The sequence below is a fragment of the Pseudorasbora parva genome, chromosome 9, assembly GCF_024679245.1.
Source record: "Pseudorasbora parva isolate DD20220531a chromosome 9, ASM2467924v1, whole genome shotgun sequence".
NCBI lineage: Eukaryota > Metazoa > Chordata > Actinopteri > Cypriniformes > Gobionidae > Pseudorasbora > Pseudorasbora parva.
Genome location: NC_090180.1, coordinates 10,110,241 through 10,135,404, shown reverse-complemented (window position 1 = coordinate 10,135,404; position 25,164 = coordinate 10,110,241). Strand labels below are relative to the sequence as shown.

General features: G+C 36.9%; 2 protein-coding genes across 2 annotated transcripts; both read left to right on the top strand.

Moving 5' to 3' along the window:
* Nucleotides 1-4,014: 4,014 nt before the first annotated feature.
* Nucleotides 4,015-15,217, top strand: oxsr1a (oxidative stress responsive kinase 1a). Its single transcript, XM_067453826.1, has 18 exons — nt 4,015-4,309; nt 4,942-5,054; nt 5,819-5,927; nt 6,049-6,190; nt 6,296-6,351; nt 6,842-6,951; nt 7,051-7,152; nt 8,450-8,583; nt 8,669-8,717; nt 9,303-9,368; nt 9,457-9,579; nt 9,670-9,708; nt 9,792-9,905; nt 10,021-10,091; nt 11,772-11,824; nt 11,967-12,035; nt 12,124-12,188; nt 12,292-15,217. The coding sequence occupies exons 1-18, from the start codon at nt 4,240-4,242 to the stop codon at nt 12,364-12,366; spliced, it is 1,560 nt and encodes a 519-aa protein (XP_067309927.1). The 5' UTR covers nt 4,015-4,239; the 3' UTR covers nt 12,367-15,217.
* A 2,672-nt stretch (nt 15,218-17,889) lies between these two features.
* slc22a13a (solute carrier family 22 member 13a) lies at nt 17,890-22,736 on the top strand. Its single transcript, XM_067453825.1, is given in 11 exon segments — nt 17,890-19,816; nt 19,975-20,078; nt 20,615-20,769; nt 20,996-21,164; nt 21,251-21,375; nt 21,476-21,532; nt 21,535-21,565; nt 21,657-21,871; nt 21,947-22,055; nt 22,143-22,349; nt 22,505-22,736. Coding segments are annotated over 11 exon segments (1,611 nt in total). The 5' UTR covers nt 17,890-19,441; the 3' UTR covers nt 22,569-22,736.
* The last annotated feature ends 2,428 nt before the right edge of the window (nt 22,737-25,164 follow it).

Here is a 25,164-nt window from a genome sequence, read left to right as displayed (position 1 = left end):
CAGTGTATAGCTGCCATGGAAGCCAGCAAACAAATTGGCCCTCATTTATCAAAAGTGCGTACACCAAATTTCCAGCGTACACCTTGCGTACACCCAAACCCACGGTGACTTTGAGATTTATCAATATGGACGTTGGCGTACGGCACGCTCAAATCCTACGCCAGCTCAGGAGGTGGTGTACGCACGTTTGAGTTAGTTGGAAAATGCGCAGAAAAGCAATTCCTAACACCACAAAACGCTCTGACAAGATATGCTATATTATGACCCACTGTTAAAAACCACAACACCAACATTCAGTGTTTATTTTTTTGCAACATGAACGTCAATGTTTAATTTGTGTGACTTTACCAAAGCGTTTGATTTGTAGGCATATGTATTCCTCCAGTCGCGAGCCTGTGCGCTTTATCTGACGTTTCAGGCCCGTCTGGCCCGGCAGCTGCGCACGGACAGGGACTAAAATAATTCAGACTGACAAAATAATAAAAATGACCTTCTTCTTTTAAATAATAATAAAATCAATAAAAACGACATTATTCTTCTGAATAACAAGCATCATTAAGAATAATAATAATAATAATAATAATAATAATAATAATAATAATAATAATAATAATAATAATAATAACAAGAAGAAGAAGAAGAAGAATCTTACAAATTGTCATGTAGTTATTAATGTGAATGAATGGTAGTACTCCACATCACATCAGCATCACCGTCGTACACCCCAATACATGTGCCGTGATATGAAATTAAATGCTAATTGTTTCAAAACGTGCTGTAAAATAATGCATTGTGATGGTAATTTATCATCCAAACAGCTATTTAAACTGCTGGAGTGCGCTTCTCAACCTCCTAAGAGTACTCGTAATTTGGGTCCATATTTTGTTTTTGTAGGTGCCTTTAATCCCACTCTTTAAACTCCCAGATAAAACAATTTCGGGTTTTTTTTCGTTTTTTTTTTTCACTTCCCTGGTGATGGTCTCGATCATCTCACTAGTTCAGTAGTCAGGGCACTGATCAGGGAGTCAGCCCATTGACTTATGTCCTAATCAGTGCCCTGACTAGTGGACTAGTGAGATGATTGAGCGCGCCCGATCTCCACGTCGGAGAAGTTTCGCTTCTTTGCCGTCTTCTGTTTGTCCATGGCGTAAAATGAGGGTGTGGGAGAGGCGGAGACTTGAATATATAGGGGCGTGTTATTCTAATGACGATCGTTTTCAGCCGCCGCATTTATCAAGGGCAAGTATTGCGTACACCTGGATTGAAGAGGTGCGCACAGTTTCATAAATCAGGCGGTGAGAGGAGTGTAAGCATAATCTTACGCCAACATATACGCCAGTTTCTACGCAAGATTGATAAATGAGGGCCATTGGGTTTAGAGATTTTGGACTGATTTTGGTTTAGAGCAGATTCCACCTGACCTAAATAACATCCATTCTATGAACGAAAGCACATTAAAATGCAGATAAATCAATGCATCAAATTCTCACTACAGTGGTTCTTCAATAATTTTATGAAGTGACGATTATAGTTTTTGTGTGCAAAAAAACCTAAATAACAATTTGTATAGTGACCTGCAAGTCAATTCATGATTCTGATCACCAAAGTCACGTGATTTCAGCAGTTTGCCGGTTTGACATGCGATCCGAATCATGAATCGATACGTTGATTCATAACGGTTCAAACTTTGTTTTGAAATCAGCCTATCACTAAATAAGTCATTACGGTTTTTTTTTGCACACAAAAACTATTATTGTTGCTTCATAAATGATTGTAGAACCACTGTGAGATGGGCTTTGTAACCTTTTATGGGTCTTGAGAGATGACATGACATTGGTGTCAATAAGGCCTGTCTCAGCCATCGGCTGAGGTCTTACGGCTGTCAAACGACATGAGGGTGAGTAATTAATGACAGTATTTTAATTTTTGGGTGAACTAACCCTTTAATACTTACAGGCATGTCAACTTGAAAGTGCTTTTCCCCATTTTTTAACTGTCACCTTTGACATGTAACAAGGATTGCTAAAGTCAACAGATTTGTACTAATATGCCTTCCAATCTTTGTGTACAAATAAAATAACAATGTTGCCATAAAGCCACTAAAGTCATTTTTACCCAAATATAATTTGGCTCCAAATTTTAGGTGAAAATATAAATCCCCCATTAAATTACATTTACTATTTTGGCTTTTATCATCATGTATGCTTGTCTTTCTTCAGAAAAAAAAAAAGAAAAGAAATAGAGCTGGGGAAGTTTCTGAAATTTGGTTGATTTGACTTGGAATAAACCTATTGCAAAAATATAAAGATACTGGATTTTTTGTTTAGCGGCATAAACACTTCTCATTTAAGATGGTTTTGAATTAGGTGTTTGAAACCAACATACACAACAACCACTGTTAGAGAGGCACAGATTTGTGTAATTTTAAACCTCAATGAAATATATTCCTTGTGACAACAATCTCCATTATTAGACAAAAATAAAGCAGTAAGAAACCATGGTTCATGCTGATTTTGGAACAGATGTGTTATTTGTCACAAAGTAGAGCTGTTCTAATTCAGTGTAAACCACAGCTTCACATGGATTATTATTGCATTTGCCTAATGTGTTTTCATAAAATAGTCACACAGCAACAAAAAAATGACAATTTATTGGTACCTAACAAGAATTCTTCCACGTAGAGAGATTCTTGAGCCACATCAATCATCAATCTTGCCACAAATTTTCCAAAACCGTTGCTGCAGTCCTAACATGTTTCACCTTGGCTTTTAGTCAATTTGTTAAATAGATATACATTTTTGAGAACTAAAGTATGATTATTTTGCAGCGGGTGAGTAGTAAACATGACACTGTCTATTTTGAGTGGCTTCTACATTAAGAAGCTATCATTGTCAAATAATTTCCATGACAGATGGTATAGATGTGTTAGCTGTCATTGAGCAGCAGTGAAACAGCCAATCAGAGCAGAACTCTGCATTAATATTCACGACCCTTCCAAATAAGTCAAAAACAGAGCATAACATCCTAGGGACAATTTCTATGGTTATAAATGTAAAACCGTATCTGGACAATTGTTGACCTTAAATAAGCCACATACCCTCTATTTAGATATCAGAGGACAATTTAAAATATTGTTTCAAATCATAGGGCACCTTTAAATATTGATATTTTTCTTACAAAAACCCACCGATTTGCTTCAGAAGGCCTCTAAGGCCCAGATCTATGTGGCAGGGTTGTGCACAATTCAGAATTTAATTGAGAATGACTCATTGAATTCTTGAATTTGATGTCAAAAACACAATTAAAATTTTAAGAATTTCATAATTTTTATTTTATCATCAGGATTGAGGAGTGAATAGTTACATGTGATAAAATTATGTTTTTAAATTAAACAAACAAATAATACATTACTAAGTCTAAGTAATATGCTATTGTAACTTAAATAGGACAAGTAAGGTCAATAAATATAAACTAATCAAATATGATTATTCGCACAGGAATTGAGAGTGCGTTTTCTCCAATAAATAAGCCAAATGGATACTTTTTACTAATTAATATATATATATATATATATATATATATATATATATATATATATATATATATATATATATATATATATATATATATATATATATATATATATATATATATATAGAAAACCGTTTGCTAGGCCCTACTATATAAATATTTACTATTTATATTCTATTTATATTTATAATATTGTTTAAATATTTCTAGGCTATAGATATTCTTTTCAAATATTTTACATCGTAGGTTGTTAAATTTGAACGAATTAACAGCTTTTTTCTGTATCATTATTTTTCCTGTTTTCTGTCATTGCAGTAGGCTAGAGTAAAAAACGGTCATGTATTTAATGTAAAATACAACCGTAGAACCATCTGTTATGAATTGAATAAAAAAAAGTCATACCGGTATTCTAACGTATCCAATCTTTTCTGCTGTTCTCCCCGGTGACTCTGCGTCATGACCGGTAGGTGGCGTAACGTGGCATAATTTTGGTTGCCTCCAAGATTTTGACACGAGGAAGAGCGTTTTCCGCCTAAGGCGGGGTCACCGTCTCTCTGTTGGCAAAGTTTGGCTGTAGAGACCGAGAGCTGTCGGCAAGATAAACATAAGTACATCGAGTAAAAATCCCGAATCGTCCGTTTTCTCTCGCTTGCAGCCGTGTGAGCGTCCAGTGTAACGTGCGGCTGACGTGATCTGACTGCAGTCATCATGTCCGAGGACCTGAGCTCTCAACCTTGGTCTATCGACAAGGATGACTATGAGCTCCAGGAGGTGATCGGTGAGCTAACCCATCACACATCAGCATCTCGATCATATGAATGATAGAATAAAGGAGAGTAAGACATCTGTGTTAAGATCTCTGGGGCCCAGATGGTCTGTGTTATTTCAGATCTCCATCAGTAATTGAGTCGTCGCGCCTGTAAGATGTTCAGTCTGTGTTAGCCATGCTAACTAGCCACCCGACATGCCAGCATACTCTAATGCCGGCGGACAATGGCTGATTTACTGATTAATTTGAGGATTTCTACGTGATATATGAAGTTTGGAGTGCTTGGTGTTTAAAGAACATTACAATTGACACCTTGCTTGCTTGCTGGTTATTTTGGTTTCATTTAACGTTCATGCAGATAGGCAGTTTGACGTATTATAACTAACTAGTTAACGGCTGATCACATAACTAGAGCTGATTTTCTTGTCCTGGGATGTTTGATTAGTTTTTTTTGGCTCCCTTTGGCACATGTTATCATTAAGCAGAAGGATAAAGAATTATGAAAATTAAGACATTAAAACACCACTTATCAGCCTTTGAATTAGCTCCAGGCAGAGGTACAATTTAATAAACATCCCATTATATTGGTTAAACGAAAATAAAATAAAAACATATGTATGCATCTATTTGCTGTTTTATAGGGAGTGGAGCAACAGCAGTGGTCCAGGCAGCATATTGCAAACCCAGGAAGGAGAAGGTGGCCATTAAACGCATCAATCTTGAGAAATGCCAGACCAGCATGGATGAGCTCCTGGTAATGTCTGCTTACTGCTCATAAAAAAAGAGCCACTACATGAAGGTGTTGATTAGAATGGAGTCTCAGCTTAAACTGGTTATTTATTAATGGTACCCGGCTCTCTTTATATTATAATATTCCTAGGTCTACACAGAATCATACACTTTTAGCAAAATGTTCTTTAACAAAAACAGGTGACACAGAATAATTGAATGTCTTGGTAATTGAGTAATTTATCCCATTCTGCAACCGTGCAATACAACTGCTGAGGTTGAGACAAACTCCACAAAAATCGACTAAAACGATTTTGTCGTCTGCTAGCACACTTGACTGACTGAAAGTATTGCAGTTTTAGAAAAATTATGCAACGTACATCTGCTTCAGGGTCTGTTCTGTTCACTTCGGTTAATGATTCAGGGTCATGCTCATGATGTAACTCGGGTCATGTGCAAGGCTGCCACATGTCTGTCAATCAGAGGAGGATTAAACTGGCACAGACACAAGGAAAGACTTTTCTGCTTTGTGATTAAACTCTCAGAGTTAGAATGTCCTATGTGAATGGACTATTTACCGTATGTCTGGGCTCTTTTTTTCTCTCTTTTTGTTGCTTGGAATTCCATAGCATAACACGAATCAATAGACTTAAAGTTATTTGAGGTTGTGGTTGAGCAATCAGGACTTTTGTTTGCAGTTACTTACTATTATTGCCTTTTCTATAACCTCTGTTTAGATTTAAACAGTTCTGCTTCCTAATATTTTTTTTTCTCCTTTTATTTTTTTAGAAAGAGATCCAGGCAATGAGCCAGTGCCATCACCCAAATATTGTGTCTTATTACACCTCCTTTGTGGTCAAGGATGAGCTTTGGCTGGTCATGAAGTTGCTTAGCGGTGGTCAGTTAGTTAATTGTTTAAATGTTTTGAATAAATATTAACAAAAAGAAAGTTATTAATTGGTCTTTTGAAAATTAAATACTGTGTAATATAGTATCCTTCCACTTATGTCTGTTTTCAGGCTCAGTTCTTGATTTTATTAAGTACATTATTTCTAAAGGGGAGCACAAATCAGGTGTCATGGATGAGTCCAGCATTGCCACCATACTAAAAGAGGTGCTAGAAGGTCTCGATTATCTGCACAAAAATGGCCAGATTCACAGGTAAATGTATATGCCATGGAATGCATTATATAATTATGTTTATGTGTGCTTGGTTTTGCATTTTTAATTTTGTTAGTACACTGATCTGTGTTTCTCTGGGTACAGAGATGTAAAGGCTGGAAATATTCTGCTAGGAGAAGACGGCTCTGTTCAAATTGCAGGTGTAGTTTCACTGTCAATACAATCTTTTTTTCATTCTTCCTTTGTTTGTTGACAATTACGTATCTTAATTGTAAGATTTAAAGGGTTAATTCACCCAAAAATTAAAATTCCACTGTCATTAATTAATCTCATGTCGTTCTCAACCTGTAAGACCCTTCAATCATCTTCGGAACTCAAATAGATTTTTTTTTTGTGATGAAATCCAAGAGCTCTCTGGCCCCTCATAGACAGCTATTTCATTAACACATTCAAGCTCCAGAATGGCTTTAAAACATCATTAAAATAGTCCATGTGACTCCAGTGGATCAACCTTAGTTTTATGAAGCTACAAGAATACTTTTTGTGCGCAAAAAAACACAAAAAAAGCTACTTTGTTCAACAATTTCTTCACGTCTGCGTCAGTCAGGGGTGGTACTTGGCCTGAAAAGTACATAAACTGATGTTGGGTCAGAAGACTGATAGTTTTGTTGTTTGTTTTTTCCCCGGAAGACTTTGGTGTTAGTGCCTTTTTAGCAACTGGTGGAGACATGACTAGAAACAAAGTGAGGAAGACATTTGTAGGAACTCCATGCTGGATGGCCCCTGAGGTGATGGAGCAGGTTAGTGTTGTCCCACCTGTTCCTACTTTGCCTTTCATATATTTTGGAAACTAGATGGCTTAGTAATGGGGTCATTAAAAAGTGTTTGCTTACTTGCAGGTTAGGGGTTATGATTTCAAGGCTGATATATGGAGTTTTGGGATCACAGCTATTGAGTTGGCAACCGGGGCTGCGCCATATCACAAGTATCCTCCAATGAAGGTGAGCAGCAAGTCACTGTTTGTGTTCAGTTAATGGAGAATCTGCAATGAAACCTGCCAATAGAGTGCTACAGAAATGACCCCTTAAACCCAAAAATGAGTTTGATTTCCATGTCGATCATCCCAACGGTTTTTATTTTTTATTTTATGACCTAATATGTCAGGAAAACCTCACTCATTTGATGTCTTTTATGTGGTTGCTAACAAACAAGGGGCTCAATTGAGGGACATTAAAGGGATAGTTTACCCAAAAATGAAAATGTGATGTTTGTCTGCTTACCCACAGATGTAGGTGTCTTTGTTTCTTCAGTAGAACACAATTTAAGATTTTTAACTCCAACCGTTGCACTGTGCCTGTCATATAATGCGTCAGTGGGGTGTATTTCTATGAGAATCACTATAAGAGTAAAAAACACAGACATACAAATCCATATTAGACACAGCGGATCGTGATGATACATTGATCTCTTAAGACGAGAAACAATCGGTTTCTGTGAGAAACCAAACAGTATTTATGGTATTTTTTTTAACCTCATATCAGACAAATCTCATCTAGTATTCCCAATGCCATTACTTCCGCCGCAGAAGGTCAAAATGATGGCGTGATCATAGATATGTAAATAGATGCCTTATTCGACCGATCCGCACAGGCACTAATGAGGTTTCTATATATATCTATGATCGTGCCGGGTTTTGACCTTCTCCGGTGGAAGTAATGGCGTTGGGAATATTAGATGTGATTCGTCTGCTATGAGGTTAAAAAACCCAACAACAAATACTGTTCGGTTTCTCGCAGAATATGGATTCGTATGTGTTTTTTTTACTCATATAGTGGCTCTCATAGAAAAACACCCTATTGACATGCATTATATGACTGGCACAGTACAACGGTTGGAGTTAAAAATCTTCATTTGTGTTCTACTGAAGAAACAAAGACACCTACATCTTGGATTCCCTGGGGGTAAGCAGATAAACATCACATTTTCATTTTTGGGTGAACTATCCCTTTAAACTTGACTATATTGCTTTTACAGTCTTGTTGAATCTCCATTTACATTGTTTTATATCAAACTTTTAGATTTTAAATCAAAATGAAAGAGTTGTAAGCTTAGTGGTGATTAGGGTAAAGTCATGCTAATCATGTTTTATTTAACTTTGGCTTTTTACAAAAATACATAATATCTGCACTACTCTACTCTATAGTAATAATCATTCAGCCTATGATTTTTTTCCCCTCACAGTAAAAATGTGTTGCTCTGTCTTAATTTCTTTCTTTCCCACTTTCTTTCTTGGTTTAGGTTCTCATGTTAACCCTGCAGAACGACCCTCCGTGTCTAGAGACTGGAGTTACAGATAAAGAGATGGTTAAAAAGTACGGAAAATCCTTTCGGAAGATGATCTCCTTGTGCCTCCAGAAGGATCCGGAAAAACGGTAATGCATATTTATTTCCCAAAGTTCACAGATTCTGTGTCGATTATGGCAGTTTTTAGTCTTAAAATTTGGCATTCTTCAACAGGCCTACAGCTGCTGAACTTTTAAAACACAAGTTCTTCACAAAAGCCAAGGTAAGATACTCTTACAAAGTTATAAATTTACAGAGAATGGTTAGAGTGGTTACATTTAACATTCCCGTACTGGTAATCTAAGTGCACAAATGTGCATTTGGCTAATTGCTGCTTCCAGCGGGTCAGTTATTATTTAGTTTGGCTACAGTCATTGCAGCCTGAACATTCTCAAATCACTGGTCCAGCATGACTGGTTTACTGTAACAAATACTCAGGATTAGAGTTTCTAAAGGCCATTTCCTGCTCATGGGATGCAGGCCATATTGTAACAAATGCGGTGCTGCCTCAGCAGACTTTCTTTCCTAGCGGCTCAGTGGCAGTAAACAGGGAGGCCTGTACGGCACTGCAGTGCTGGATTATGACCTGCAGAGGATGCTGTCTCTACTTATTGTCTCAAATTGCCTTTTTAGAATAGTATGAGCTTGATTTAAGTTTTTTCCAAAATATAAAGTATATTATTTATAATAAGGATTTCTATTTATAACTTATTTTCTGTTTATAAATACGCAACTAATCTGTGGTCCACCGGCATGGCATGTTGTTAGCTATGACAATTGAATTTTATTTCCCTCAATTCCTTCACAGAACAATGAATACTTGAAAGAAAAATTGCTGGAGAGGGCACCAACAATAGGAGAGAGATCAAGGAAGGTGGGTGACAAATTTACTGACCGAATATGATGTATAAATGATGAATTGAGAAGTCGTGGTTTAAGGAGTTTTTTTTGCGTGTGAATAGGTGCGGAGGGTTCCAGGTTCCAGCGGTCGGCTCCATAAGACTGAGGATGGAGAGTGGGAATGGAGTGATGATGAGCTGGATATGGAGAGTGAGGAAGGAAAAGCAGCAGTGGCCGCTTTACGGGTAGATGCTTGTCTGCTACACGACTACCTAATGGCTGTTTTAATCTAGTCTGTGAAAGCATGTTAAAGTCTTTAAATTGTCTTTTCTTAGTCACCAAGAGTAAAGGAGGAGGCTGTGCAAAATGCAGAGGTGAGAGTTCGCTTCCGCTTCCTATTTTTCTGAATGAATCCAGAACCATTCTCATGAAAATCTTGTTTCTGCTTCTTTCAAAGATTTTTCCAGCGGATCCATTAAGCTTCCTACAGCCAGTTGTTGCGGGACAGTCTGAAGTGCCCCATGCTGCAGATGACACTGCCACAATATCAGTGTCCTCTTCAGGCTCCCAGGTGAGCTCTACTGTATTAAGTTCCTTCTGTGACAATAGCATCAGCTGTAAGCACAAGTGGACTTGGTGTATTGTTTATTTTGACTTTTTAAATATTGAAATTGTATCCCTTACAGGCTGTTGGTGCACCTACTATGACAGGGCAAGACTCAGTCAAAACCCCCATCAGCCTGGTCCTGAGATTAAGGTATTTTACCATTATAGTGACTTACCAATGGATCAGCAGGTTAAAGGGATAGTTCACCCAAAAATTAAAATTTGATGTTTATCTGCTTACCTCCAGCGCATCCAAGATGTAAATGTGTTTGTTTTTTCAGTAGAACACAAATTAAGATTTGTAACTCCAAACGTTGCTCGTGTAATGCCTGTCATTGGGGTCAAATTGTATTTAGACCCCATTGACATGCATTATACGAGCAACGGATGTCCAGACTTAAAAATCCTTATTTATGTTCGACTGAAGAAACAAACACACTTACATCTTGGATGCCCTGAGGGTAAGCAGATAAACATCAAATTTTAATTTTTGGGTGAACTATCCCTTTTAAGGTAACCCTACTGTTTGAGAACAGTTAGCAAATTTGTTCAACAGGGTTGGGTCAGCACACTCATTATTAACATTGTATGAAAACTCAAGCACTGATCCCAGTAACCTTATAGTATGATGTTTGGAACTGCTATACTTAAAAATATTTTTTTTTAAATAACAATTAAATATTTCAGCCTATCACTCAAGAGATGGAAAGGTTTTAAAGCATTGTGAAAGAAAGATTGTAAGATTGTGGACAACTAGTACTGCAATCACTTTCAAATGACTATAGAGCGTTGTATCCCCTCTCCCCCTCCCCCCTGACTCGAGGTTGCCAGATAAGCTGCAGGAGCATTTGTAGCTGCAGCTGTGGTAACTAGAGCAGAGCTGGCAACCTGGATGCCGAAACACTACTGACTTTGTGATTGGTAGATAGGAAGAGGGTGGAGCTTCAGGACAAAACACAACATCAGTTGAGGGCTGCAAAAACAACTTTTAAATGACAATATCCTGGCCGGACTACTGTTATCAGAAAATTAACATGATTTTTTTAATGTCTAGTGACATATCAGCGCCATTTTATGATTAATTGAAATACATTCCTTACATACTGTTCCTTTTAAGTATTATATATATTTTTTATTAATAAATGATGATTTCAAATGTTGTTTGAAAAGCTTAAAGAACCTAAATGAAATGACTAACTGAAATAATATAAAATTATAACAAAAAAATAATAATTCACAGGTTCCCTATTCAGTTTTGAAGAGTAGGGAATTTAATTGGAGTAATTTCCAGGTCTGCAAAAGTACGGAAAAATACTCATCTAAATCAGACCATACTTTACTGTTTGGTGATCATGCAACATCAAACAACAATTACAGTATCAAACCGATGTATCAGAGGTTAATATACGCAGATTTCAACACATAAGGTTTCTACTTATCTAAGTTATAGTCATAGATACTTATCTACTTATTTAAGTGTATGTTATCACTTTGAGAAAATCAATAGGAAAAAAAAAAAACGTGTATATATATATATATATATATATATATATATATATATATATATATATATATATATATATATATATATATATATATATATAATAATATTGACTATTTTATAAGCCTGTAAGAACCATTTATGTTAAATATGGTCTGAGAGATTTGGAAATGGACAATGTGTGCTCCCTGAATTCCAAATCTATAATAAATACTTCAATAGTAAATAAAATACTAAAATAATAACACTTGCGCTTTATAATTATACAAAGGAATCAAAATGTCTTCTTTAACTAGTTAACCTGAGTTTTTGCATTTTGTTTTACAACAGGAATACAAAGAAAGAGCTAAACGATATCAGATTTGAATTCATGCCTGGGAGAGGTTTGTGACGTTTACTGATCGCTTGACTAAGTGTCCGTCTGCTTCTTCCTAATCTCTAATTTCACATAAATTGACAAATTGTAATCTTGATCACAAAGCTAGGGAAATGTCTAATTGAATTCGTCCGTTGCTCTCTATCCAGACACAGCCGATGGAGTATCTCAGGAGCTTGTGTCTGCAGGACTGGTGGATGGAAGAGATTTAGTTATTGGTGAGTTTGAGTTAAAATTGCTGCTTAACTAAAAAGACAAATGTTAAAAATAAGGAGTGTCTTTAACTTGTATATATATTTTCTTTAGTTGCCGCCAATTTGCAGAAAATCGTTGATGATCCACAAACCAACAAAAATGTCACTTTCAAGCTGGTAAGCAAGTTCTGTGGTTCAGTGGTCAGTTCTGCATTTGTGCTCGCTTTACTCATCAGAAGTGTTTTATATTTGGCTCTGTGTTTATTTTCCTCACGTTCAGGCATCGGGAGTGGACAGCTCTGAAATTCCAGACGACGTTAAACTCATGGGGTTTGCTCAGCTGAGTATAAGTTAAAACAGTATTACCAGCAACCAGAAAGAAACAGACTTGTTTGCACAACAGTGCATTGTAAATGCTTTCATTGGCCTAAAGAAACCACTACTGCCAAAGAGACAGAAGGAATCTTACACCACATAGGATTAACAAATGTTGAATAGGACTGCATCCGAGTTCTTCATAGGAGCGCACCTCAGATGTTTACAGTATTCATGTATGTTTTGTTTTCTCTGTTGCTTTAAACATTTGCACAATCTGAACCAACTCCTAAAACTGGTAGATGTCAAAAGAAGAATGCCTTACTTTCGATAGTACTACTGAATTTACAACTGTAGGTAGACAGTAGCTGTGGATCTCATCTGTGAAATGAACGAGTGACTGTGTGCTTTCAGCTGTGTACCTCAATGGAGGTTGGAGGGGAGGATTGTCATGCGATAGCATTTAAGGGTGCATGGTGGACCGCCTATAAAGTCAGCTGTTCAGTACACCCCTTTGCGATGTGGTCCGTCATTTTTGAGCGATCAACATTGTACGGTTTTAGTAAACATGGGACGTGATGCTTCACTGTTACACGTGTGCACTGCACCTCACGGTTAAACATTTCAGCTGCTCTCTCACCATCGGGATACATTCCCATCGTTTTGCATGGGCTAATGCCAGACTGCATGAATGGTTTTTGACTTAAGATATGCTGATCATTGTGCTCTCATTTGACTTTGCTGGATGGGCTCTCCGTGAAAACAGAAGGTGCGAGAGAGTTAACGTGAACAAGAATTTGAGAGTTTTTCATCAAATTGATCTATTTCGTAATATGTTGTTCTTTCAGAAAACAATTTAAATTGTGCATTTGGCTTTATATGGGAAAAGGGTATATGCAATTTTGTGGATTGAGCATAATGTTACAAGTTTCATTTACATGCATATCTATTAAGTATAGCGGCAGCTGTTTGGATAGTGTTACAGAATCGAATTGAAGGAAATACCAGCGCTTGCAAGGAAGCAAATGAATAGCATTAAGATTTTTGGTAAAATCAATTCATCGCTGGCAGTACAATTTCTCAAAATTGGGAGATTCTAAAGCACATTTTACATTTCTGAATATAGAAATCTAAAAGCTCATCACTCCTGACATGCAAATCAAATTTGGAATGGAATCTGTACATGGAACTGAACTGCAGTAATGTGTGTATGGAAAAAAACCTTTCAATACATTGCTTGCCTTACTAGCACTGTTGATGAAGTGAAGACCAGTGAAGCCTGGGACTGACCAGCAAGAAACAAAAGAAAAGTGGCTTTAGGATCCTGGCAGAGTATGACCCTTTGAATTTGTGGGCCTGTATTTGTGCATGTAAATATTTAAGTCCATTACACTTGCTTAATATCATTTGTCTCAGCTCTAGACTTGATGTCTGATTCCATGTGTATATATAGGCAGAAAAAAATGTGTTCACATGCAACCGGTATTTTATTATCTTTTACAGTTTTAAATTTTTTACTGATATTTTACTGGGTTTATTATTTCTACACTCCACCCGATTTCATTTTTCCAGTTACTTTCTCTCCTTGGCTTTCAACAAACAGTTCATTTGAAGGTGGTTTAAAAGCCAATTAATTGTAGGCATGGTCAGTGATTAATTCGCTGTCACTTACTCACTTGTGTGTATGTGCAAATGACTGTTGAATTATTATTTTTATTAAGTGTATTTAGTGTGAATACTACAATGAATGTGGGTGAGTACTTGATAAAAAATGTAAATAATCAAATTGGTGGTTTATATATATATACTATAAACGGTATACATACGGTTCACAGTTGGCCTTTCTATGGACTCGACATGGTGGTTTGTCTTGTTGGCTTCTCTGTGTTCGCAATTTCTGAAAATGTCCTCTAAAAGATTACATTAGCATGATTTGAGAGTAGTTCATTTATGTACTGAGTTCTACTGTCCACAGTGAAGGGGCTATTTTTCTTTTTCTGCATTTTGGTTTCTGCCTTGCTGTCTTTGTTTGGTCATCATTGTTGGACTGGTTGGTGGGATTCCTAAAAAGAATGCCTGTGGTGGTATGTGAGTTTGTGTGTTTGTATGTTTAAATGGTAGCGACCCGTTACAATGGCATGCCACCTTACTGTATTCATTGTGGAAAAAAAAAAATCTCAGATACCTTAAATGGACTCAAGTCAAAGCCTGAACACAATGATTTCATTTCTTTGACTGTCAAAAAATGCTGCCCTTTCATGATTCTATAAAGCCTAAACTTCTAAACCTTCTTTGTAAGAAACATCCTTGTCTCATTTTCCCTCTCACTTTGGTGATAATGATATGAAGTATATATTTTCACGTGTGCACAAGTGGTTGGCACTTTTCTGAAATACATTGGAAGTAATTCAAGCACTTTGAAAATTGAAGGCATATTCTTGTTTCTCATTTGTATGAATTCTTAAAGGTAATTAAAGAAGCTGATTTGTCTTGAGATTGACATGTCAGATCCTGTTGATCTCTCCTTGCTTTCTGTGTTGAGCTGAGTTGTCTAAGATCATTCCAGCATTCTTCTCATGGAGGGCTGCTGTATTTTCACACCAAGCACATGTATGCAAGTCTTTCAAAGAGGGAGTGGCTACATGTTAGTGGAATATTTAAGTGTTTCCAATTTTTAAAAAAAGCATCTTTTCAGTTATTTTTGTGTTTTATGTCATTGACCTTTAAAGAATGAACTGTCACGACACAACAGCAATGGAGGTATTACTGTCACTCTCGGTATGGTGTGTGTAAAGGATGATGGTAGAACACTGTATAGTATTTTACTTTTTGGGATTTTCAGTGCATGTGTACCCATTTATTTTTTAATAATCAATAAAGAATGAAATTGACATTTTCCCTGCAAAGTTGTCTAAATGCTATAAAATATGAGTTGCATAATGACATAAATGTGCTTCATGATCCATCATAAAACTGGGACTTAAGGGATAATGTACACCCATCTGGTTGTTACTGCAGAATAAACCTGCTTATTACACGGCTACTTGTCTAAGTAAATTAGACATCAAATATGGTCTTGAGTTTAAATATTATTAACACAAAGCTTCCGCGAAGAAAAATGGTTCTAAACATCTTTAAAGGGTTACTTCAGCGATTATCATATGGCTTTGTATCAGTAGAAACCCTGGAGTATATTCAAATGATTGTGCTTTTCCCCCCTCATATCCCCCGGTGACAAGAGATTTATGCATTTAATTTGTGGAAAAATTCCTCCTGTGACGCAAATTGACGATATTTGCATCATAGGAGGAATGTTTGGCCAAAGGCTAAAGACTACAGCCAGCAGAGGGAGCCATTTCCGCTTGTTTGAACCCGTGCATGGTGGATGGAGATCACACTCAGAGCTCATCTCACAGCTACAGGCACTCATTTAAACGGAGCTATGATGAGCAATGTAAGTCTTTTAAATTCTCAAATTAATTTCTATGAAAGTTAAGCTTGCAAAGGCATGAACTGAAACGAGCCAGACTGAACTCGCGTTGTGAATGTATGCAGGGGCGTAGCCATCTTTTCAGAAGTGAGGGGGACAGAAATGTCATAATACCATTTTTTTTTTTAGACCAATATAATTTATCGCATCTCTTGCTTTTAATTGGGCAAGATATCAAATACACTGCTGAACAATAACCAATAATTAATATCTATAATATTATTCTCCTATTTTTTATGCCAATTTTATGATTGGTTTACTACAAACACTTCTGCATTAAGACTCCACAGATTTTATGCAATGTAAAAAAATATATATTCTGATGTAAACCAGCTGTTCTCTATGTGAATATATAGTAAAGTGTAATTTATTCCTGTGATCAAAGCTGAATTTATCATCATCACTCCAGTCTTCAGTGTCACATGATCCTTCACTTATCATTCTCAGATGAGGATTTGATGATCAACACACATTTAGGATTATTATCAGTTGTGCTGCTCGTGGTGATGCTTAATTTTTTGTGGAAACCATCTAAACATTTGCGGTAAAATAAAAAAAAAAGAGCGAAATTAATACTTTTATTGATCAGACATGCATTAAATTGATCACAAGTGATATTTTAATATTACAAATTAGATAATAATTTATTTAATAAATGCAAATAAATGCTGTCCATTGAACTTTCTATTCATTAAAGAATCCTGAAAAATAACATGTAGGCTATCATGGTTTCCACAACATTTTTAATCAGCACAACTTCAACACAATTCAACACAGATAATAATCATAAATGTTTCTTGATTGTGAAATCCTCATATAAGAATAATTAGTGAAGGATCTGGAGTAATGATGATAAATTCAGCTTTGATCACAGGAATAAATTACTATATATTCACATAGGAAAAAAGCTGTTTTAATTTGTAATAATGTTTCAAAATATTACTGTTTTAACTATTTTTCATTACATAAATGCAGCCTTGGTGAGCAGAAGATAACATTAAAAGCTGCATTATTCATATGATAGCCTACTTTATTGTCAATAAATAGCCTACATTGAGATTACTTGAAACACACACATAAATCATATATTGTCGCAATCGTCTGATTGTCTTCGTCACGTTTCATCACTCGTAACGATTGTTTTCCTTCAGCTTGCAGCTCCAGCGTGACTGGGTATTACGAATCCACTTTTGGACTTTCTGTGAGAGAGCTCCCTCCTCATATTAAGATTCGAAAAAAATTACAGGTCATGCATAGATTATTTTTTGTCTCTGAATTTAAATCTTGATGTATTCACATTGGTTTCTATGTAAATACACTTGCCCTTGTCCTCAAGAAGCGCGCTATCAACCGAGATTAGAGAAGGCTGTCTTTAGCGTCCCTGTTAACTTGCCCGCCCCCGCGCAGGGTCGCCCCGGTACGAATCCCGCTCGGAGCGGGTCGACTAGGATCAGTGAGACCCAGTAAAAGTGCGGGGGACGAAAATACATTTTATTAAAAGTGAGGGGGACACGTCCCCCACGTAATCTACGCCCATGATGTATGCCTCGAGTAGTTGCGATTACCTCAGCTCTCATCACAAGAGCTCATCAGCTCATTTATCTGACTCCTGCAGTTAGTGCTCAGAGCTGTGATACTCGCGCGGTGACTCACTCATTATATTGAACAGACATATTCAGTTTTTAATTGTAGTGTCTTCTCCAACTCAGTCACAGTAATCAAGTAGGTGGCTTTGGGATTGCCTCACAGGGCAGCGAAGCATTCTGGGAATTAGTCTTTCATCCCCTTGAGACAAAAATACATTTTCTGTCTTTTCTCAGTCTAGAAGTCACCAAATTCAAAAATTTCACATTTCTACTACATTGATGACTAAGTTTAAATACAGATTAATCTTCCCAGCGCTGACGTACCCCTCTAAGCCTTTATCTTTTGCTGTAAAAAAAAAAAAATATATATATATATATATAATTTTTTTTCTTTTTTTCTTCTTCTTTACAATATATATTGAAATTAATGCTGAAAGCGTTATAATAATGTAATAATGTTATGCTATTGGAGTTTTATTTAAAAAGTTCTGGCTAATCCAAGCATTATAATGGTAGTTGTAGCTCTGTTTTTTAAGTCCATAAAAAATGCAGCGGTCCGTCAAATATCGTGCTCCACATGGCTCTGGGGGCTTCTGATGCGAATAGTTGCATTTGTGTACAAAAAATATCCATCTTTAAAACTAAATAAAATAAAGTTCCGGCCGATCGCCTGTGGAAAAAGTGTTGAAAGTGCCTTCTCGCAATTCAAGATGCTAACGCTACATCTGACGACAGTAACTGGTAGAGTAATGCTGCGTCCCAATTTGCCTACTTGTACTGTGACCTAAAAAGATGTACTCTTTTTGTGAAGAAAAAGTACATATTTTGAGTGTGTAGCAGAAGAGTATGCAAGCTTTGGGACATACTAGTTCGTCATCTATAACAGACTGTTAGCCAAAAAATCTAGACGCACCCTAGAAGCAGTAAATCTAATTTGCAGCGAGTGTCATCTAGCAACTCTCCATAGACTTGCAAGCAAGACAAACTCTGGTCAGGCCAATCAAATCATTTATAGAGTTGGTCGGCGGGCTTAATATAATGACGGCAGAGTTGTGACTGTTCCGCGTGCTACTTGTAAAAACAAAGAAGCTGGTGAACGGCGGTCTTTCGAATCGGCTTTGGCCGCGACTCTTGGAAGACTTGGAGTTAAGCTTTTCTTTGAGAAAAGGACAAAGAACAGTACTGAAATCGTTCTTAAGAAGGGGAGATGTATTCAGAGTTTAATTATCAACTAGCTCCGCTTCACGTTGCTCTGGTTGGTTGTAGCGCTATCCAATTGCATGCACACCGTGCAGAGGGAATTTGAAAGACAACCGCTTATCCCGCCCCCTCGGATTGAGCCCTGTCAATGGGAGTTCCCAGACCAAACATCGTGATGTGGGTTTGACTTGTCAGGCTCTGTCGCTTAGTTACCTGTATCCCGTCACCGTTTAAATTGCCCTGTCAATCATCATCACTGTTAAAATCCTCCACATTCAGTTTAATTTCCTACCATATCGGAGATAAATACTTCGAATTCTGACCGGAAATAGTAAACCATAGGATTTTAGGAATACTCTTTTCAACATACTACGATTTGGGACATACTAATTCTATTTTTGAATGCCGTTTAGTATGGATAGTATGTGAATTGGGATGCAGGGTAAGGCTTTTAAACTGCAGAGACACTTTCAGCACTTTTCCCATAAACTGAATACGGAAGGCAATCGGTCGAAGCTTTACTTTATAAAGTTTTAAATATGGTTATTTTTCTTACACAAACTCACCCCCCCGAAACGCCTGCACAATTGGCCAATCAGAAACAAGTGTTCCACAGAGCCGTGTAATAATCCAGTTTATTGCTTGTGTTATATTGTTGAGTTACACATTACAGATACTGTCAGCACAATTTTTTTCACTTTTATAATAATGACCATTGCTCTCTTTATATAGGACGTTCTGTGATATATTCACATGATTGTGCAGTTAAACATTAATATGCTTTGTTTTCTACTTGAACTTGATAAAGCTTTCTTGGGTTGTTTCTCTTCTGGACCACCATGGCTGATTTTGGAGAGATTTTAGAAGCTACAGGAGACTTCGGGCTTTTCCAAAAGCTTCTCTTGTTTGCTTTGTGCTTTCCCAACCTCATTCTGCCTTTTCAGTTTTCCAGCCTCGTCTTCAACCATGCAGACACGAACCACCATTGCAACGTTGACTGGATCCTTCAGGTGGGTCCCAATCTGACAAAGGAAGAGCAGCTTAACTTGACCCTGCCTAGGCTCCCAGATGGTTCTTTAGATCCCTGTCAGATGTACATGCCTGTGGGTTGGGATCTGTCTACTATACGGGAATATGGCCTAAACGAAACCGCCACTTGCACTGATGGATGGGTGCACAATGATACTATTTATGATTCAACCATTGTCACTGATGTAAGTAACTTGAGTTTAGTCACCCATATGTTTGAAAACATGCTCAATGTGGTCACACCACAATGTATGTTAACTACTATGTGTTTAAATGACCTCATTATGAGCTGATTTAGACTGTTTACAAGGAGAGAGCCTGATATTTTTGTGGTGTTTTGCAGTTCGATCTTGTTTGTGAAAATACAAATATCTTTCGGGTGGCACAGACAATATTCTTTGCTGGAGTACTGGTTGGATCTATACTTTTTGGGCCTTTTTTAGAATCGTAAGTATTAAAAACATACAGTTGATAATGTTTTGAATTTAGTTATTATATTTATAGAAATTTGATTAAATACAGAATCAATACACTTTATTAATGTGTCTTTGTTCCAGCGTAGGACTAAATAGTCAAATAAGTACTGAGTAATATAAATTAAAAATGTATAGCCTTACTATAGGGTTACGGTTAAAATGGCATTCTGTTTAAGGTTAGTATGTGTGTGTATGTGTATATATATATATATATATATATATATATATATATATATATATATATATATATATATATATATATATATATATATATATATATATATATGCATGATATAATTTGGTTACGCAATGTGATAATTTTTGTAAAAATGTTATTACAATATAAAAATATGTAATGTATAACCTTTTAATACATTAAATCATATATAATCCATGACATGCTAAATGAAGTCGCATCACATTCAGCATTCAGCTCTCATTTCCATTCACTCATGATGTCATCAGTGAAATATTTTTGTGCCCCCCTCCTTCTTTTATGAACTCAAGGTTTGGTCGCAAACGAGCTATTCAGATAGCTATGGTGCTCATGCTAATATTCACAGTTGTGACTGGTCTGTCTCCAAACTTTTATGTGTACCTCACATCCCAGTTCATTGTTGGTGTTGCCCTCGGAGGATTTCGGATCAACAGCATTATTCTCGGTACGAGACAATATTGATGTTTCAGCTTTAACATCATGCTTTAACAGCAGCTATCAGCTGACTAAATTCATGTAAAATATAAGATGGCTTTTTCTAGAAGATACACATAAGATTTTTAGACTTTATTTTTGTGTCATCAACAAAGCAGGTATACCATATCAGCTATGTGACTAACACACATGCTGGATTTTCCTAATTCTCACAAATGTTTTCATCCTCACTGTAGCCACCGAGTGGATTGGAGTCGCTCAGAGATCCTATGCAGCCTGTCTGAGTCAAGTCCTGGCCGCTTTGGGGCAGGTCATGTTTCTTGCCGTTGTGTATTTCATCAGGGACTGGAGGATAGACCAGTTTATAATGGCTGGCCCACTTGGATTTATAGTTGTCTACATATGGTATTATGCCTCAGTGTTGTTCTGCCTTTTACATTTGGATGAATTTGTGAGTTCATTAAATAGTTTTGATGTGCACATCAATATAGGTTTATTCCAGAGTCTGCCAGATGGCTTCTTGACCGCGGAAAACTACAGAAGCGAAAGAACTCAATTCAGAAGGCAGCGGCGATCAACAAACGCACAGTTCCTGACTCATTACTGGAGGAGGTTGAGATATATTAAAAAAAATGAACATGTCAACCCAAAGTACAGAACCTATCTCCTAAATAACACAATATAGATAACATATTTGTTTTTTGATGTGGTAGGTCCTAAAGAAAAGCCTGTTGTAAAAGGAGGTATAAAAACAATTTTTTCTTCCCGTGTGCTGTGAAATATTTCTTAACCCTTGCCTTTGCGTGGTGAGTTTTTATTTATTTATTTAAACTTAATGTATTAAACATTTTTAAAGTTCATATTAAAACATAAATGCTCTCTGCTGTTAATACTCAGGTCTGCGGTAACTCTAGCGTACTACAGCCTTTCTCTGAATGTGGGGAAGTTTGGCCTTGATATTTTTCTTACTCAACTCATATTCGGACTCTCTGAGATTCCTGTCCACTTCCTCTGCATGTGGTTATTGGAAACAGCTGGGAGGAAGGCGTCTCTAATGGGTGCCCTTATAGTGGGAGGATTACTCTGTCTCCTGACACTTGCAGTTCCACAAAGTAAATTTATTTCCTTATGTACCACTCTATAGCATACAATGAATCCGCACTTAACCGTGTGATGCTCTACTTAAGGTAATTACGCAGCCATCACTACACTTGCCACATGTGGAAGATTTCTCATGAATGCAGGAGGCAGTATTTGCAGCGTTTATTTTCAAGAACTGTTCCCCACCGCCATTCGGTAGGCATGAGTCTGTAATTTTCTATGGGTATGAATGAGAGTGTTGTTTTAATGTAGTTTTGTCATAAACCACTTGTCGATTTCCAGGCAGACGGCCACGGGGCTGGGCGCCACAGCTGCACGAGCCGCAAGTATGTTGTCTCCTGTGGTGAACCTGCTGGAGATCTACCACTTCACTATCCCCAATTTGGTGATTGGCAGCCTGGCACTAGCAAGTGGGATAATGGCCTTTCTGCTCCCCGAGACCAGACGCACTGAGCTGCCTGATTCCACAGAGGCGGCAGAGGGCAAGAGGTAGATTGAAGAAGTTTTCATGCAACTAGTAAAATTTGTTTTATAAAGTGAAGGTCAGCAAATTAAAATGCTTTTGCAATTCTTAAATGTTTTTTTGAAACATTTTGCTATTTGCAAAGTGAAAATAACATTTTTTCACCTCTATTTCCCCAAAGGAGACCAAAAATGTCTAATCCTGCAACTAGGGATTGTGAAGACATGAAAGAAACCAAGTTATAACCTCGTAACTTCTTGCAAGATGGTGGATATTTTTATTCTTGTAGAAAGAAAACATGATTTTGATTTCTATTATAATTTCTTGCAGTTTATTTGCCATCCAGAATTATGAAAAGATTTTCTAGATTGTGTTGTGTATAATAATATGCAATAAAGCTCATGTGAATTATTGTTTTATTATTTATTATGACCAGTTAGTCTTTGATTAACAGTTTATTACATTGTTTTATGATCAACATTAATTTTTTTTGTGCACAAATATGTACCAATTATATGATGACTACAGGGATTATTGAACTTGAAGTGCCTAATAAATCTATTTTCCCCCCTCTATTTCACAGAATGATTAGTAAAACAGGTTACTTAATATAGTTTCGTAGAATCACTAGAAAAACTTTTAAAGTTACCCCACATTAGACACTGACATCTATGTTAACTTAATATACATTCATCATTTAGATATAAAAAGTTACAACACCAGATCATACATCGATACTTTAACTCAATCAATCAAATGTCAGTAATGCAAATTTGTGAATTGTACAAAATAGTACAGAAAAGGCAAATCAATATACTTGCTAATTTAGTTAAAATATTTGTATTTTTTTTTCTAAACCATGGCAACAACACTACCCCAAAATGTCAGACATCCAATCATTCTCAAGCGAATGTGTCTGCACAGCACTTGTGTCGGTGTTTGTTGGCTCTATCAGGGTGGAAGTGTCCTGTGCTGGTTCTAAAGAAAGGGCAGGAATAGATGAGAAAATGTCATCTGGAAATAAGTTGCTTGCTTGTGTCTCTGCAACCTCACCGTGATTCTCTGACCCAGTGAAATCATCAAATGGGTTTGCAGTTCTTTGCGTTGTTTCTTCACCGAATGTATTTGTATTTGTACTTGGGCTGTTACTAGCACTTGCAAATATGTCATTTGGAAAAGGATCTGCAATTAGGTGAGTGAATGCTGCACTGGATGAATCAGGCTCAGAGCTGAAGAAATCAAAAGCCTCCGTTTGAGATGACTCAATTAGCTCTTGGCCGGAAAGGTTTTGATCAAGCACATTAGATGTTGATGGATTGCCTTTACTTTCGAAGACATTATTAACTTCACTTTGAATTCGATTTGCCTGTTCAAGGTCAGACCTTTTCTGTGTAGATGGGTCATCTTCAGAACTTATCAAGTCAAAATTTCCATTTGGTCCCAGTTGACCATCTGCAATTCCCTCAAAAGGGTTTTGACTTTCAGACTTGTTGTTTGTCACAATATCAAAGAAATTATCCGTGGACATTTGATCAGAGATGGTGAACATATCGTCTCCTCCAAAGATATCCATTGCTTGTACTGATACATTTTCCATACCAAAGGGATCATCAGTGACTCCTGAGGAAACACTGGCTTCATTTTTTTGGATTTCAGTCAGGGTGTTTCCATGTAAGTTTACCTCAATGTTTGAATCTGATGAACCAAAAATATCTAGAATATCTTCATTCAAATTCACAGAAGGTTTTAGTATGGAATCTCCTCTTTCTTCTTGTATTTTTTCTCCAAATGGGTGTCCTTCAATAAAAGAGCTCCCTATTTCAGTTGGTGTTTCAAAATTTTCAATGTCTGTCAATGCTCCACTGTTTGTATAATCAAGTGCATTTGAATCTGAGAAAGCCATGATATCTGTATTAGTGTTCGTAACTTGAGATGTGAACACATCTGATGTATCGAGAAAACCAGATGTGTCTTCATTCTGAGGCAAAAAGGAGTTGAGGCTTTCCTCAAGACCCGATGGTTTTAAAGAGTCTAGAGAGGTGAGATCTACATTAATGTGTTCTTGTGAGGAGATAAGATCCTCGTTGCTTTCAATCTCCCCTAAACCACCAGAAGCAGGATTGAGTTGTTCAGTTGGATCAAGGACTATTGATGGCACCATCTCATCAACGGAGCTTTCATTAGACAATATGATGGGACATTCTTCTGGAGCGTCACTTAGTGGGTTTTGTGTTGGTTTTATGGTCTCTTGAGGTGTATTTTGAGAGGGGATCTCAGTAAGAGGAAGAGATACGGAAATAATATCCTCAACCAATGCAGTGTTCACTCCATCTTCTGTCCCTATGTTTTTCCCGGACTCCTCACATGTTTCTGTTTTGATTTCTGGTGTTTTCTTTATTTCTGACTCTGTTTCAGTGGCTGAAAAAAGTCTGCTAAGTAAATTTCTAGGTTTGATATCAGTTCTTTTGCTTTCTGTTTTTGGCTCACTTTTGTTCTCTTTCTTATTTGGGCCAGATGTGAAGAGTTTGGAAAGAGGGCTTTTACCTTTAGACCAAGACCCTTTATTCCCTTTATCTGTGGCCTTTTTGTCACCAAACTTTGTGTTGGTTTTATCATCAGATTTTGGAGGCATATTCAACATATCAGGGTCTTTATGGTCATCTTTAATTTTGTCTGTGGTTTCTTGAATTTTAGAGGATATAACATTGGCCTTAGTCTCAGTAACATCTTCATTAATCATATCTGCATCCTGCTCCAAATCACACGATTCACTATTTGGTTTGAATGTTTCTGTACCACATTCAGTGATGCCATTTACCTGCACTTCTTCGAGATTTTGGA